This window comes from Gorilla gorilla, chromosome 16, assembly GCF_029281585.2.
Source record: "Gorilla gorilla gorilla isolate KB3781 chromosome 16, NHGRI_mGorGor1-v2.1_pri, whole genome shotgun sequence".
In the NCBI taxonomy this organism is placed as follows: Eukaryota; Metazoa; Chordata; class Mammalia; order Primates; family Hominidae; genus Gorilla; species Gorilla gorilla.
The window spans coordinates 68,471,896-68,487,868 of record NC_073240.2 but is presented as its reverse complement, the minus strand read 5'-3'; the positions used below and the strand labels follow the sequence as shown (position 1 = coordinate 68,487,868).

General features: G+C 37.6%; 1 protein-coding gene across 6 annotated transcripts in view; it reads right to left on the bottom strand.

The window, feature by feature from the left end:
* The window catches only part of MAP2K5 (mitogen-activated protein kinase kinase 5), a 264,622-nt gene that overhangs the window by 111,751 nt on the left and 136,898 nt on the right, over positions 1–15,973 (bottom strand). For all 6 annotated transcript variants that reach the window (XM_055362709.2, XM_004056378.5, XM_004056379.5 and 3 more), the window contains 2 exons: positions 3,726–3,799; positions 2,710–2,760 (listed from right to left, as the gene is read on the bottom strand). In XM_055362709.2, the coding sequence (XP_055218684.1) occupies positions 2,710–2,760; positions 3,726–3,799 (125 nt within the window). The remainder of the gene's footprint in view (positions 1–2,709; positions 2,761–3,725; positions 3,800–15,973) is intronic.

The window sequence follows — 15,973 nt, the reverse complement described above, 5'->3', positions numbered from 1 at the left end:
AGCTTGGAAGAGTGATCAGTACATTGTTCCAGTAAATTGAATTTGGCCTGAGAACTGTAGTTCATGGATATTTGGCATAGGGCTCATGTAGAACTCAAAATTATAAAATATACCAGCTAAAATGAGAACTAGTTGTGGTTAAAAAAAAAAAAAAAAAAAGCTCAGCTCTTTTCTCTCAAGAGACTGTCAGCAGATAAAAGTCAGGGATTCATACCTGTACTATAATAATATAGGTTATTTCCACCTCCCCCCACCCCCAACCTTACACCATGTAGGTGAGCACTTGGCCAATAAGAGCCTCCTACTGACCTGAGCAAAGCGCTCACTCTCAAGCTATCATTGCTCCTTTTCTAGGTATCTTATGCTTTTTATAGCTTGAACTACAAAGCTGACGACTAGAATTCACTCACCTAAGAAGCAAAGCAATTTTAGTTTTGTCAATCCAAGCTAACATTTCCTAATTTTAATCCTCACATTTTTAATTAACAGATGGATGCATCATATTCATCCATAAACAAAAATAAAAAACTAATTTCTTTAATGTACACCTGGGAAAGACAACTGTAATCTGGATTTGTACATTCAAATATAATGCAATTTAATTATCAGAGGAATTTAAAGCTACTAAGAACATGCTGGGTAGTTGAGCAATTGTTTCATTTATAGTCATGTCCCCCCAACTTTTAAAAAATTACAGTGTTTCATATTCTTTCAAAGACTTAAACCTTAGCATTCAGCAAGGCTATAAAGGTGGCTCACCAATCTCACCTAACTTGGTAGAGGAAGGAAGGTAATTACATTTTATAAAAACAGATATGATGACTTCAGAGGTTAATTTATTATTTTTCCTATTATACAACAAAGTATAAACTTTCTTTAAAAACCATGCAAGACAAAAATGAGCTATTCTGGTATCTGAATGAAAACAAAATGTTTTGTATTGTTCTGAGAATAAGGTTTAGGTTTAGAATTAGGTTTAGAATAAGGTTCCATCCCTAAATCTTTTTTTTTAAATTTATTATTATTATACTTTAAGTTTTAGGGTACATGTGCACAATGTGCAGGTTAGTTACATATGTATACATGTGCCATGCTGGTGCACTGCACCCACTAACTCGTCATCTAGCATTAGGTATATCTCCCAATGCTATCCCTCCCCGCTCCCCGCACCCCACAACAGTCCCCAGAGTGTGATATTCCCCTTCCTGTGTCCATGTGTTCTCATTGTTCAGTTCCCACCTATGAGTGAGAATATGCGGTGTTTGGTTTTTTGTCCTCACGATAGTTTACTGAGAATGATGATTTCCAATTTCATCCATGTCCCTACAAAAGACATGAACTCATCATTTTGTATGGCTGCATAGTATTCCATGGTGTATATGTGCCACATTTTCTTAATCCACTCTATCATTGTTGGACATTTGGGTTGGTTCCAAGTCTTTGCTATTGTGAATAATGCCGCAATAAACATACGTGTGCATGTGTCTTTATAGCAGCGTGATTTATAATCCTTTGGGTATATACCCAGTAACGGGATGGCTGGGTCAAATGGTATTTCTAGTTCTAGATCCCTGAGGAATCGCCACACTGACTTCCACAATGGTTGAACTAGTTTACAGTCCCACCAACAGTGTAAAAGTGTTCCTATTTCTCCACATCCTCTCCAGCACCTGTTGTTTCCTGACTTTTTAATGATCGCCATTCTAACTGGTGTGAGATGGTATCTCATTGTGGTTTTGATTTGCATTTCTCTGATGGCCAGTGATGATAATTTTTTCATGTGTTTTTTCCATCCCTAAATCTTTAATCAAGATAATATATACAGAAAGAATACTGAGACTAAGACCCACGGTTTTATCCATACTAACATCATTTAATTTCATGACATATTAACAAAGGTTATTAGAGATGAAAGGGACTACCTAAATAAATTGAGCTTTCATTATAAAAAATTATCTTTGTCACAGGAAGACAAAACTTTGCTCCAAAATTAATACTAGATAAGTTTCCTGTTTAATTTTTTTTCCCTTTGACTCTCAAGGTGATTACGAAAACCCATAAACTAAAGTATTTTTATGAAAACAAATAACTTCCCTTACTCAAAAGCCAAGTCTGCACTGGTCTTTGAAACAGCCTTATGCTTCTACTTGTTATTGTTAGTAAGTTTATTTCAGTGCAACTAAATAATCTTACAATAGGCATGAATAACAACTAAACAAAATATAGAGGTACAAGTTCTATAGAAAACTGCCCCCTAAATCTTTACATTCAGAGATCTATAAATAAAATTTGGCTACATCAGTAATTTAATTTTGATCTGGTGACAAAGCATGTTCATATTCCAAGAAAAAAAAAAACAATTTTATTGACTGACATTTGGGGATACTTGAGGGTTAATTAAATAAGAAATGTGGAAAAGTGGCCAGTATGCTACAAGGTGAAATTTTTCTGTAGGATTAAACTTCGAAACTCAGCGATTTCACACTTGAACCAACCAGTTAAGTCAACAAAGTCAGATAAGTTGATAGCTCCTGTAAAAACCCTAATGTCTTTCAGAAAGATTTAAAAATCAGATCATGACTAGATTGACTTTGCAATTTATGATCTGCTAGGCTAAAGCTGTGGAATTAATTCAAGAATTATACATTACCAAGTACATAAAGATAAAGATGTTGGTTTTAAACGTTATTTTTGCATAAGTTTACTTACCGCCATATAAGCATTTGTTCCAACATACGTCTTGGCTATAGAATTCACCAGCTATGAGACAAAACGGTCTGTTAGAACAATATAAAGATAATGTGGAAATAAAATGAGCAATTATTCCTCATTTAACCTACAATCATCATTCGAATAAATCAACTAAAAATTATGTAAAAGGGAACAAATTTATCTACAAAGGCAATAAAAATGATTAAATCTCTCTTTTCTTTTGAATGTGATTTCCAGTTTAAACAAGCACAGCATTACAGTTTATAGCAGATAACCTTAAACAATTCACTTAAGCAGGATGCTTATCGCTTTAGTATCCCAAACCCGCCTGATATAAAAAGTCAATTTAAAGCAGAATTTGAACACACTCAATTTTTAGTCAGATGGCTCAAGATGTGAATGAAGCCCCATGCATTACTAGAACGAAATGAACACTAAATACGCTGGAGGGATAACAGACTTTGACAACTCATAATACAACGATGACCTTCGCTTTGGTCTTCGTGTTTGGCTGGGAGTAAAGGTGGCTGCAATTCAAATCAACATCACAGCACGCTCATGGGTCACTATCACTGGGTTTCTCAGGGGAGGTCCAAAATGGAAATTAATTAAAATTTGTGCTGCACATTGTAATGGCCCTCCACCATTGTTGCTCCCAATATTAATTTTTATTGTGGGCCAGTTGGGCTCCCCAGGCACAGCTCCCACTCTGCCCTCCCTTTTGTCTGGCCAAAACGCTTTCATATCAAAGCTGCATATCAATGAAGTTTGCTATTCGTAAGTAGTAATTACAATATCAGCAGTTTTTACTGTCATTAAACAATGAACAATCATATTCTGATGAAGGAAACTCGCTCAGAGATTAAAAATGAATAACACACTCCCAGACGAGGAAAAGATGCAGAGTTTCTGTTTGTCTGGCAGCTAGGTGATTTTTCAATCCAGAGAACAGAATGAAAATATAAAGGGGTTGTTGCAGAGAAAAGAGTACACTGGGAGGAAAAGAGACATACCTGAGTGCTAACTCCAAAATCACACAGCTTAACCTGTCCTCTTGTGTTTACTAGCATATTGGAGGGCTTCACGTCTAAAAAGGGACCAGAAAAGGCCATGTAACTAATTCCATATATCTACAGCGTTTGTTCTTTAAAAGCACACATGCACACCACACCAAGTTGCAGAAATGACATCATCAGCTCAATCCGAAATTCAAATCACAAATTTAATGAAAAGCATTTTTTTTTTTAACTGAAGGTAAAATGTAAGGTCTTAACTCCTCCATGTTCAACGATTTCTGGTTTCTACAGAAGAAAGAGTTTATTTTAAGTGAAAGTGAAATCAAACCTTGGCTTACAACAACAGTAAATACACCCATCATCCTATCCCTAGTTTTTCAGGAAAAGTAGGTAGATAAGAAAATGTAATCTTCTTGCAAACAATTTGCACAAAAAGGATGAGTTTTGCTCTATATGTGTAATTATCAAGCTAGTCCTCCTATCTAAGTAATAGTAATGCCAAAGGGAGGCAACAAGGAAAAATCATTCATATGCTACGGGTAACAGGTCATATTTGAATGAAACCGATGAGGAAATGAATGTAGTACTGCTATTTCACATGTTTTACAAGGCAAATGCTACTTCAGATAATACTTAGAAATTTATCTAAAAGATGTGTATATATATGTGTACATGCATGTGCTTATTAGTCTTTGTTTCATTTATCCTTCTCTTCCCTTACATTATTTTTGGCGGCTGTTATAGTTAACAAAAGAATTGACATAGATTTCACCAAAGCAGTCAGTCGCTAAGTAATGACACAAAGGATTTCTGTGAAGCATCGTCAGTGACAATAATGAGCCTTTTCAGGAATTCAGGGAGCCCAAAAAAGCCATCCAAGGAGGACAAGAGCATACCACTTTTGATGGTATAGAGCAACATCTGCTTCAATGCGTCTTTTATGGCAAAAGTGTAGTCCAGCAGAGACAACTGGTTATATTTAAAACAGCATATAATCTCAACTACACTGACATTGAACAGGAGACTCAATTTTTTGGTGTAACATTTTTTTAAAAACTGTAAATGGGTTAATCTTCTTCTGACCTTCCATCCGGCAAAAGGGTATCACAACAAAGTATCTTGCCAAGAGTAGATACTTAATTCAAATTTCAAGTTCACACACAGTAACTATTACTGAATCATACTTATGTGACAGGCAATGTGCTTGGCATTTTCTTATACATTAGCTCATTTAGCCTGCTAAATATTATCAGCCTCAGTTAGCCTGATAACTGACATTTGAATGTAAATTCCATGAAGGCAAGGACTTTGTCTCTTTTCTTGACTACTGTACTCCCAGCCCCTGAAAGAGTGCTAGATATAATTCAAGTGCTCGATAAACATTTGTTGAATGGATGAGTGAATAAAGAATGGAAACCACAAGTACACATTGTGGTTGATGATTCTGTTTCAGTGATGAGGGGTGAACTGTAGAGCCTGTCTCTGTAGCAAGCCCTTCAGATACCACACACTATAACCTCTATTGGGAGGCTCTATGAATTCAAGTTGGTATGCACAGGCAGGTGTAAGCTCTTTTTATCGGTATCATCGCCCCAAGAAATAAATAAGTTCACAGGGTAGGAGCATACTTTATACATCTTTAAATGTATCCCTTCCAAGCACAGTATCTTGCTCACTGATTAATGGCTTTTTATATGATACATTAAATTTACTAATACATGGCCGGGAGCAGTGGCTCACGCATGTAATCCCAACACTTTGGGAGGCTGAGGCAGGCAGATCACTGGGGGTCAGGAGTTCAAGACCAGCCTGGCCAACATGGCGAAACCTCATCTCTACTAAAAATACAAAAATTAGCCGGGCGTGGTGGCGGACACCTGTAATCTCAGCTACTCGGGAGGCTGAGGGAGGAGAATTGCTTCAACCTGGGAAACGGAGGTTGCAGTGAGCTGAGATGGTGCCACTGCACTGTAGCCTGGGTATCAGAGCGAGACTTGTCTCAAAAAAAAAAAATTGCTAAGACAAATGTCCCCTTTACCAGCAAGTCCCTGGTCTCTTGGCATCTAGTTTTCTCTAATTTTTCAACATAATTCTTATACCATCATCATATTAAACCTTAAACATACCACTTTCACTACATCACTTGTCTCCTTAAGGAGGAGGTTAAGTATTCTCTGACATGCCCCCCACCAACCAGAACATGAATTCCTTAAGAACAGGGTTGTGCTTTCAAGTGTGCCCCAGTAGTTAGCACAACACATCATAGCCACAGTAGACACTTAAATGGTTGCTGAACTGAAACAAATGTTAGATTCTACATAGTTTGGTCTTATTTTTCAAATCTAGTTCTTATCATGGGCCCTCAGTTTTAAATATTTTTCTTTTGGACAATTTGTTCTTTTACATATTGATGTCCTAAACTAGGGGTGTACAATCTTTTGGCTTCCCTGGGCCACATTGGAAGAACTGTCTTGGACCACATATAAAATACACTAACGATAGCTGATGAGATTTAAAAAAAATGGCACACACACAAAAATTCCATAATGTTTTAACAAAGTTTACAAATTTGCGCTGGGCTGCACTACTCAAAGCCGTCCTGTGGCTCATGTGGCCCGTGGAGCATGGGTTGGAAAAGTTTGCCCTAAACCATTCTTAAGCTACCATATCAGATGGAGACAGTTAATGAACAAATATTTTGAACTCCTGGAAGAAGGTGCTGCCTGGAAATTAAGAGGTATGCTAAAAGCAGCAAATCTTTAGTTTCAATCAGATACATCTGACTTAAGTGGATCAATGGAAAGACAAAATAATAAAACAACAAAACTGCTAAACTATATTCCAAAAGACAAGGTGTAAATAAGAACCTGACTGCATTTTTCCAGCTTTCCAACATCTTTTTAACATATATGTAAGCCTACTGTATGACTTTTCCATATTCTCCCCTCAATCTGGTTTTCAGAAGTACTTTATGTGTGAAAGTAGTAGACATCCAGTCATCCTCAAATCAATCTTTGCATTCCAATGAGACTGTTTTAATCACTGTCTCAAAAGAAAAAAAAACCTCATCATTAAGGCTTTGTTCATTCTGTTTTCATTATCTCCTTCCCACCCCCAGGTTTAGAAACCTTTCCTCCATATTTTCCAACTATCTGAATCCTGCCCATCCTTCATCTCAGGCCATCAAAGTCACTATCTTCTTTGAATTTCTGTAGCATCTGTCTGTACCATTTGTTTGGGACAAAGCATATGATTTATGTATGTAACGTATGGGACAAAGCATATGATTTATGTATGTAATGTATGTATGCATGTATGTATTTCAGAGACAAGGTCTTGCTATGTTGCCCAGGCTGACCTCAAACTTTTGGGCTCAAGTGATCCTTCTGCCTCAGCCTCCCGAGTCAAAGGGACTACAGATGTTTGCCACTGCACTCAGCTTTAACGACATTTTATACTAAGAGTTACTTAATGTTTTTGCTGTTATCAGTATCATCACCCAAAGAAATAAGTTCATAGGGTAGGAGTATACTTTATATATCTTTAAATGTATCCCTTCCGAGCACAGTATCTTGCTCACTGGTTGATAGCTTTTTAAATGATACATTAAATTTGCTAATATAAATGTCCCCTTTACCAGCAACCTTGAGACATAATTTGAACCTAACAACCCCCTTTAACAAAGTCAATGAATCTGGGCTAGGAGACATATGACCTGGGTTTTAGTCTTTTTGATCCTGTCACAAATTTGGCACATGACTTTGGCCTTGGCATGTGATGTTTTAGTTTCCAACTCTGTAGGCAGATAAGTTACCTTGTCAATATTAGAGAACTGTGAGGATTAGATGAGATAATGAATGTAAAATTGCTTTTTAAACTGTCCAACATTCTTTAAGTGTATTACTATTATCAACTGGTAATCAACGAAGCTAGAAAAAGTTGTGTATTTCATTATATTTAGAAAATAATTTCTATTGCTACTGTGGCAATTAAAGCTGTATTTCGGTAAAATACTAGCTCAAAGAAAATAATTTCCAAAGCCCAGTAAGTAGGACTGTAAAACCAATGTGATGTTTACAAGGAAACATTTTTGCCAGACTATATGCACCCCTTCCTCAACAATGCTACTAAGCTGATTTCCCTAGTTTTACACTTGCTCTATTATAGTTTGTGTTCAACACAGCAGATAAAATGATCCCTTTAAAACCTAAGTCAGACCACGTCACTTCTTTGCCTAAAACCTCCAAAGCCTTTCCAACGCAGTGCAAAAATGGAAAGTCCTCCCAGAGGTCCCCAAGGCCCTTGTGAGCTGCCCCATACTCTCACCTTGCCACTCTTTTCCATGCCCACTCTGCTTCAGCTCACTGGCCTACCTGCCAGGTATGCTCTTGCGCTGTGGCTCTGTGTTCCTGGAATACTACTATGCTTCCACAAATTGTCCCTGGCTTGCTCCTTTGCTTTAGATTTTTGCCTGAATTTTTCTCCTTTGCTTTAGATTCTTATCTTTTTAGGGGAAGCCTTTCCTAACCACCTAGTATGCAGTAGCAATACCCCCCAGCTCAGATACTTCCTTTCCCTTTTCTTCTGCTTCAGTGTTCTTCTTAACATTTACCTCCATCAACACGCTCCATTTCTACACATAGATCTGTTAATTCTCAGTACTCCCCTCTTCAAGGGAAGCTCCATGAATGCATACTTGGTCTGTTTTGTTCACTACCACATCTAGAATGGTGTCTGGTACATACAGGAAACAATATTTGTTGAGCAAATGGTGAATAAATGGTATCTCTACTAAACAGGTGAACTAACATGCCGATCCAGAAGAGCATGAATTTGGCCTGAGAAGGAGCTCCATCTTTTCCCATTTAATGGACTACACTTCAGAATGAATACATTTCAAAATGACACTTCATTCTAAGAAGAATCCATAGTCATTTAAAAGTACTCACTCACAAATATTTACTGACACCTTACCATGTGCCAGATATGGTACTAGGTGCTGTGGAGAGAAACATGAGTAAGACCCTGTCTCTGGCCTCCAGGAGCATGTAGACAAAGAAGCAGTTTGGTATATTCTCTGAACAAAAATACTGTTCATGTGATTTTAGGATAACAATGTTGTTTATGTATATTCTAAGTGGGGTTTTCTTTCTGAACAATAGGGATGTTTCTTTTAATAAAGACAATGAAAGTTATGCAAATAAATAGCTCCTAAGCTTGGCTGTGCATATTTAAAAAATACAGCTTTTTGTGTTCTACTCCAGACTTATTGAACCAGAAACCAATCAATCCAATACAGCCTGGTTTTCAGGCCAGCATTTAAAAGACCAACATAACTTACTGCATTTCCCTCTGATTTAACTTCTAAAAAGTTGAGAATATCTGAAGAGAAATTTCTTCTCGTTTCACTTTACTTTTTGAAATAAATCTCATTTAAAAAAATCAATTTTACTGCAGCCATTTTGAATGTAGTTTGATGAGTCTGATGAATGTCTACATCCATGCAACCACACCATGATCAAGATATAGGACATTTCCATCACCTCAAAAGTTTGCTGTGTTTAAAGTTTAAAAACTTTAAAGTACTAGACATCCAGTCATCCTCAAACCAATCTTTGCATTCCACCTGGACTGTTTTAATCACTGTCTCAAAAAAAATCATTAAACCTTTGTTCATTCTGTTTTCACCATCTCCCTCCTACCCCCAGGTTTAGAAACCTTTAAACTTTAAAGTTTTTAAGCTCACCTCAAAAAGTTTTTAAACTCATCTCAAAAAGTTTGCGGTGTAAAAGTTTAAAAACTTTACAGTCAATTCTACCCTGACCCCCAGCCTTTGGTAAATCACTGAGTGGTTTTGTCATTATACATTAGTTTTGCTTCTTCTCATAAATTATAAACCCTACATGTTATTATTATTATTATTATTATTATTATTTGAGACACAGTCTCACTCTGTTGCCCAGGCTGGAGTGCAGTGATGTGATCTTGGCTCACTGCAACCTCTGCCTCCTGGGTTCAAGTGACTCTCTTCAGCCTCCTGAGTAGCCAGGATTACAGGTGCCTGCCACCACCCCCAGCTAGTTTTTGTATTTTTAGTGAGACGGGGGTTTCACCATGTTGGCCAGGCTGGTCTTGAACTCCTGAACTCACGTGATCTGCTTGCCTTGGCCTCCCAAAGTGCTGGGATTACAGGTGTGAGCCATCGCGCCTGGCCATGTTATTATTTTTCTTTAAACAATCTGCTGATTATTGTTGGATGATATATCTGTCATTATAATTGAAATAGGTGTCCTGCAAACACTGTACAGTTGTGTCTTGCTCTTTTATACAGTTTGACATTTGTGCTTTTAATTGGACTGTTTAGACCATTCACACTTAACGTAATTATTGATATGGCTGGGTTCAACTCTACCATCTATTTGCCCCATCTGTCCTTTGTTCCTTTTTCTCTTCTTTTCCTGCTTTCTTTTGGGTTAGCTGGGCTAGTTCTTAGCATTCCACTAATCTCTACTATTTGCTTCTAAGCCAGAGGTTGGCAAACTTTTCCTGTAAAGAGTCGTAAGTAGATATCTCAGGCTTTGAGAGCTATAAGCTTTTTATTGTAACTACTCAAATTCTGCTGATGTAGTGCAAATGCAATGATAGGCCACATGTAAATGAACGGCCATGACTGTGTTCCAATTCCATTGTGTTTGTAAAAACAGACAAAGGCCCAATTTTTGCCCATGGGTTGAATTTTGCCAATCTGTTTGAAGCTTTATTTATTTATGGCTGTTCTAGAATTTACAATATGCTGCTTTAATTTCTTACAGTCTATCTTCAAGTAATATTAGGGTATTTCATTTATAATGTACAAACCTTACAATAATATATTTCCATTTTCTTCTTCTCATCTTTTATTTTCATACATCTTTCTTCTATGTACACTATAAGCTCCATAATATAATGTCTTTATTTTTCCTTTAAATAATTATATTTTAAAGACATTTAAAAGTGAGAAAACATCTTTTTATTTATCCACGATTTGTGAAACTATTTATTCCTTTGTGTAGATCTAACCATCCATCATCAGTTTCCTTCATCCTAAATAGCTTAACATTTTTTTGTAATGCTGGTCTACTGGCAATGAATTCTCTCATATTCATCTGAAAAAGTCTTTATTTAGCTGTTTATTTTTGGAAAATGTATTTGCTGGGCACAGAATTCTGGAATAATTTCTTTCTTTCAACATTTTAAAGATGTCTTTCCATTACCTTCTGGCTTGCATAGCTTGTGACATGAAGTCGGCTGTCAATCTTATCTTTGTTTCTCTACTTAATGTGCTCTGTTTTCTGTGAATATTTTTAAGATTTTCTTTTTACTCACTGGTTATCAAAATTTTTATTTTGATGTGCTTTGGTGTGGTTCTGTGTTCATCCTGGTTAGGGTTCATTGAGTTCTTAGATCTGTGGACTTACAGGCTTCACCAAATTTGGAAAGTTTTCAGCCATTATTTCTTCAAATTATTTTTTGTTTCCTTTTCTCTTTCCTCTTCTTTTGAGACTCCACTTAACACATATATCTTAGACTTCTTGATAGTGTCTCAAAGATCATTAAGGTTGTGCTCATTTAAAAAAATATTTTTTCTAGTAGTAGAAATGAGTAATTTTGGACAATTTCCAGATCTTTAACCTCAATATCACAATTTCTTCTGTAGTGTCTAATTCAGTTAATTCCATCAATGAAATTTTTATTTCAGATATTTTTCATAATTGAAAAATAAATGTTCAACTTGTTTGTCTTCCATTTCTCTCATTATGCTCATGTTTCCTATGAATTCCTTGGGCATATATAGTTTTTATAATAACTATTCTAAAGTCCTGTCTGCAAAGTACATTATTTCTGGTGTGTGTGTGGGAGGCGGGCATCTATTTCTACAGATGGATTTTTTCCCAGTTATAGTCTTTCATCCATAATCAGAAGAAAAATTCTTTGCTTGTCAACTTTTTATTTGAATTGTCAACATTGTGAATCTTGTGTCGCTGAATGCTGGATTTTATTGTAATCCAGAGTGTTGGACTTGATACTGGCAAGTAATATATCTGCTGAACACTGATAGCTGAATCATTTTGAGGCTGATTTTAGACCTTTTATTTTAGGAGAGTTGAGAACAACCACTACTACAGGGCTAGTTTAGCCCCACTGCTAAAGCATAATCCTTCTAATCTCTTTCTTGAATTCTCCAATGTGTTTAATGAGGCCTCTCTATACTGGATTATTAGAATTTAAAATATTCCCAACTTTGTATAAGTTTTGGGAACTGTTTGGCTTATAGTTCCCCAGAAATTTTCTTTTCTAAATAGTAGTTGGTTGTCTAGCTTTGTAGGATTTCACTCTATAAATGTAGAGGCTGATGTTAGGCCAGACACAAGGGAACTCCTATGCAATTTCTAGAGCTCTTTCTCTGCATGTTCCTGCCTTTCTAGGACTCTGCTCTGTGAATTCTAGCCATTTTGGTCTCCTTGAACTCCAAATTCTGTCTTTTCAGCTCAGTAAGACCTTTGAGCTTTGTTTGGGTTTCTGTGCAGACAGCTTGGGTGATTGTAGGACTTACTTCATTTGTTTCTGTTCTCTCAGGGATCACTGTCTCACATTGCCTGTTGTCTAAAGTTTGAAGATAACTGTTTCACTATTTTGTCCAGTTTCCTAATTATTTTTGGTGGAGGGCAAATCCCACAGCAGTGACTCCATGGGCAGAAGTAGAAGTATCTGTTTGTTTGTTTGTTTTGTTTTGCTTTTGAGATAGAGTCTTGCTCATGTCACCCAGTCTAAAGTGCAGTGGCGCGATCTCGGCTCACTGCCACCTCCAATGCCCGGGTTCAAGCTTCTCCTGCCTCAGCCTCCTGAGTAGCTAGGATTACAGGTGCCCACCAACACACCCAGTTAATTTTTGTACTTTTAGCAGTGATGGGGTTTCGCCATGTTGGCCAAGCTGGTCTCGAACTCCTGACCTCAGGTGATCCACCCGCCTCGGCCTCCCAAAGTGCTGGGACTACAGGCATGAGCCACCACACCCCGCCTCCCTTTCTTTTAAAATGTTTGCTTTTGTCTTTTGTTCATTGTATTGACCTTATATCATAAACCACCTCGAATCCTTTTTTAAGGTAATGTAGATATAAATAATATTAGGACTTTATTAAACTAGGTTAAATCTGAATTCATGTGGCAGAATTTGAAGCAAATAGAATCCCTTTAAATGTTGGGTTAAGGACAGCTCCCCTAATTTAAATTTTGTTATCTCTTGCATCAAATATTCTACCTTATATCCAAAGTATCAACAATCCTAGTATATAGCCACTGAACTTATTACTTCAAGGTTTCATTTAAAACATGCAAGTTCTACAACTTTTTTTTTTGAGACAGAGTTTTCGCTCTTGTTGCCCAGGCTGGAGTGCAATGGCCCGATCTCAGCTCACTGCAACCTCCGCCTCCCGGGTTCAAGCGATTCTCCTTCCTCAGCCTCCCGAGTCGCTGGGATTACAGGCGACTTCCACCATGCCCAGCTAGTTTTTGTTATTTTTAGTAGAGATGGGGATTTGCCGTGTTGGCCAGGCTGGTCTCGAACTCCTGACCTCAGGTGATCCACCTGCCTCAGCCTCCCAAAGTGCTGGGATTATAGGCATGAGCGACTGCACCCAGCCTACAACTCTTTTTTTAAATTTTTTGAGATGGAGTCTTGCTCTGTCACCCAGGCTGGAGTGCAGTGGTGGGATCTCACCTCACTGCAAGCTCTGCCTCCTGGGTTCACGCCATTCTCCTACCTCAGCCTCCCAAGTAGCTGGGACTACAGGCACCTGCCACCATGCCCGGCTAATTTTTTGTATTTTTAGTAGAGAAGGGGTTTCACCATGTTAGCCAGGATGGTCTTGATCTCCTGACCTCATGATCTGCCTGCCTTGGCCTCCCAAAGTGCTGGGATTACAGGTGTAAGCCACCACATCCAGCCAACCTACAGCTCTTAAGAATAGCTCCAGGGGCCAGGCGCAGTGGCTCACACCTGTAATCCCAGCACTTTGGGAGGCCAAGGCGGGTGGAACATGAGGTCAGGAGATCGAAACGAGCCTGGCCAACATGGCAAAACCCTGTCTTTACTAAAAATACAAAAAATTAGCTGGGTGTGGTGGCGTGTGCCTGTAGTCCCAGCTACTTGGGAGGCTGAGGGCTGAGGCAGGAGAATCGCTTGAACCCAGGAGGCGGAGGTTGCAGTGAGCTGAGATCACACCACTGCACTCCATCGTGGCAATAGAACAAGACTCTGTCTTAAAAAAAAGAGTAGCTCTAGAAACACTGAAAGGATTTGATTTTTTTTCTTGTTTCTTTTCAGCTTCACTCGAAGCCATAGACAACAGCACAACAGATTAGGCAGAAAGATTACTTTTAAGGAGGTAGTTATATTTATGCTTATTTTAATGCAATATCAAGTTATGGAAAACAGCAATTGAAGGCATACAGCTTTTCATTCAGTTCACTTAAAAACATCACAGCCTTTCTTCTGTAAGCAAAGCACAGAAAAGATGAGTCATTAAAGTGACTGATTATAAATGGCAATCATCAGGGCAGATGTAAGTCATTTTGGTTTAATCAGGCCATTAATTATTAGGGTTTATCAATTAGTTTTATGGAAGGCAAGGGAGCTCAAATGAATACTAGGGCATTGATTTTAACTGAGACATTTTCTCAAAGAAAATACAAATGAGGTGTGTTGAAGCCTGGAATTATGGGTCCTTTTCATACCACTAAAGAGAAATAAGTTTCTTCTACCGCAACACATAAACCTTTAGTGAAAAAGCAAACTAACTTATTCTTCTTTTGCATTAAAAATATCAAGTTTAGGTGCTTCCTAATTTAAGGTTTAGGTTTAAGCTATCTTGGCCAAGAGATGACTATCATTTTGGAAATAGTAAGATAAAGGTACAATGCAAAGTGGCTCATTTTTAATATCCAATACTCCTTTTTTCATTTTAAAAGATTTAGTCATTTTATGCAGTAGGCTTTTATAGGCATCAAAATAGATTCCTGTGGGTCAGATTCCCTTAAAGGAAGCAGAGTGATGCCCTGGAAGGTGCCACTGCATACTGACTGTGAGACTGGACGAATCATTTAAACCTCTCTGAGCATACATGTACGTGTGGGTGTGTGTACTCACAACACTCACATGCTCAGTGTTGAGCACACAATTTCACTTAATTCTCCTAACAATCCTGAATTCTCAGTGACAACCTTGCCAGTGTTGGAAGATCAGATATCATCCCTGATCTTGTACACCATATCCTGTATATGATATCCTGATATCTGATATCTTGATATCTGATCTTCCTACATTGACAAGGCTGTTAAGAGAATGAAGTGGGCCTGTGTGCTTAGCACTGCTGGCACAGAGCTAGAGGTCAGTGAAATGTTGAATGAATCAAATGAATGGGAAAAACATTTTGTAAACTTGAATGTACCAAATATACTATAAAGCTACTGCTTTGTAGAATCAGTAATGATGACTTCCACTCTAGGAAATCAGGATGTGGATCATTTAATACATTGGCTCATATCCAAATGCTAAATGAGGTTAACTTTCATTACACCAGCTCCACCTGAAGGCAGGCTTCTTCTAGGGTAGCAAGTGTGTTCAGCTGGGATCACAGACGAGTTAACATTATCCAATCACAACATGTGTCTCCTGTCACAATACTGTCTCACTCCTTCAGTGAGATTTCACAGTAAGCTGGGCTTTTTAACGATGATGCAATAAATCTTTGAGTTGCAGCAGTGACAGCCCAAGTAGGTAATAGGTGGTTATGATGCAGTTCCATCCAATAACTTGAAATGCTTAGAAGATTATTAGAAAAATATCAGTGAGCAGAAAGAATGGAAGAGTTTACTAAAAGAGCCTTCTGTCATGCTAAGGATAATAGTAGGTGGTTTTAGGTAAATAAAAATCAGCCTCAAAGTGTCTTTAAAACTTAAACATAAAGCTATCATATGACCTTTGTAGTCACTATGTGGTCACTCTTTAACAAAGTATGACACATTGGTTCATTATACTAATCATATAATATATACCAATGGTAAAATAATTATTTCTTCTCAAATCTGATATGTGCTAGATGGCCTGATAAACTATGATTTACAAATATCTAAAGAAATATACCAATTCCACTCCTAGGTATTTACTCAAGAGAAATGAAAATACAGAACCACATAAAGACTTGTGT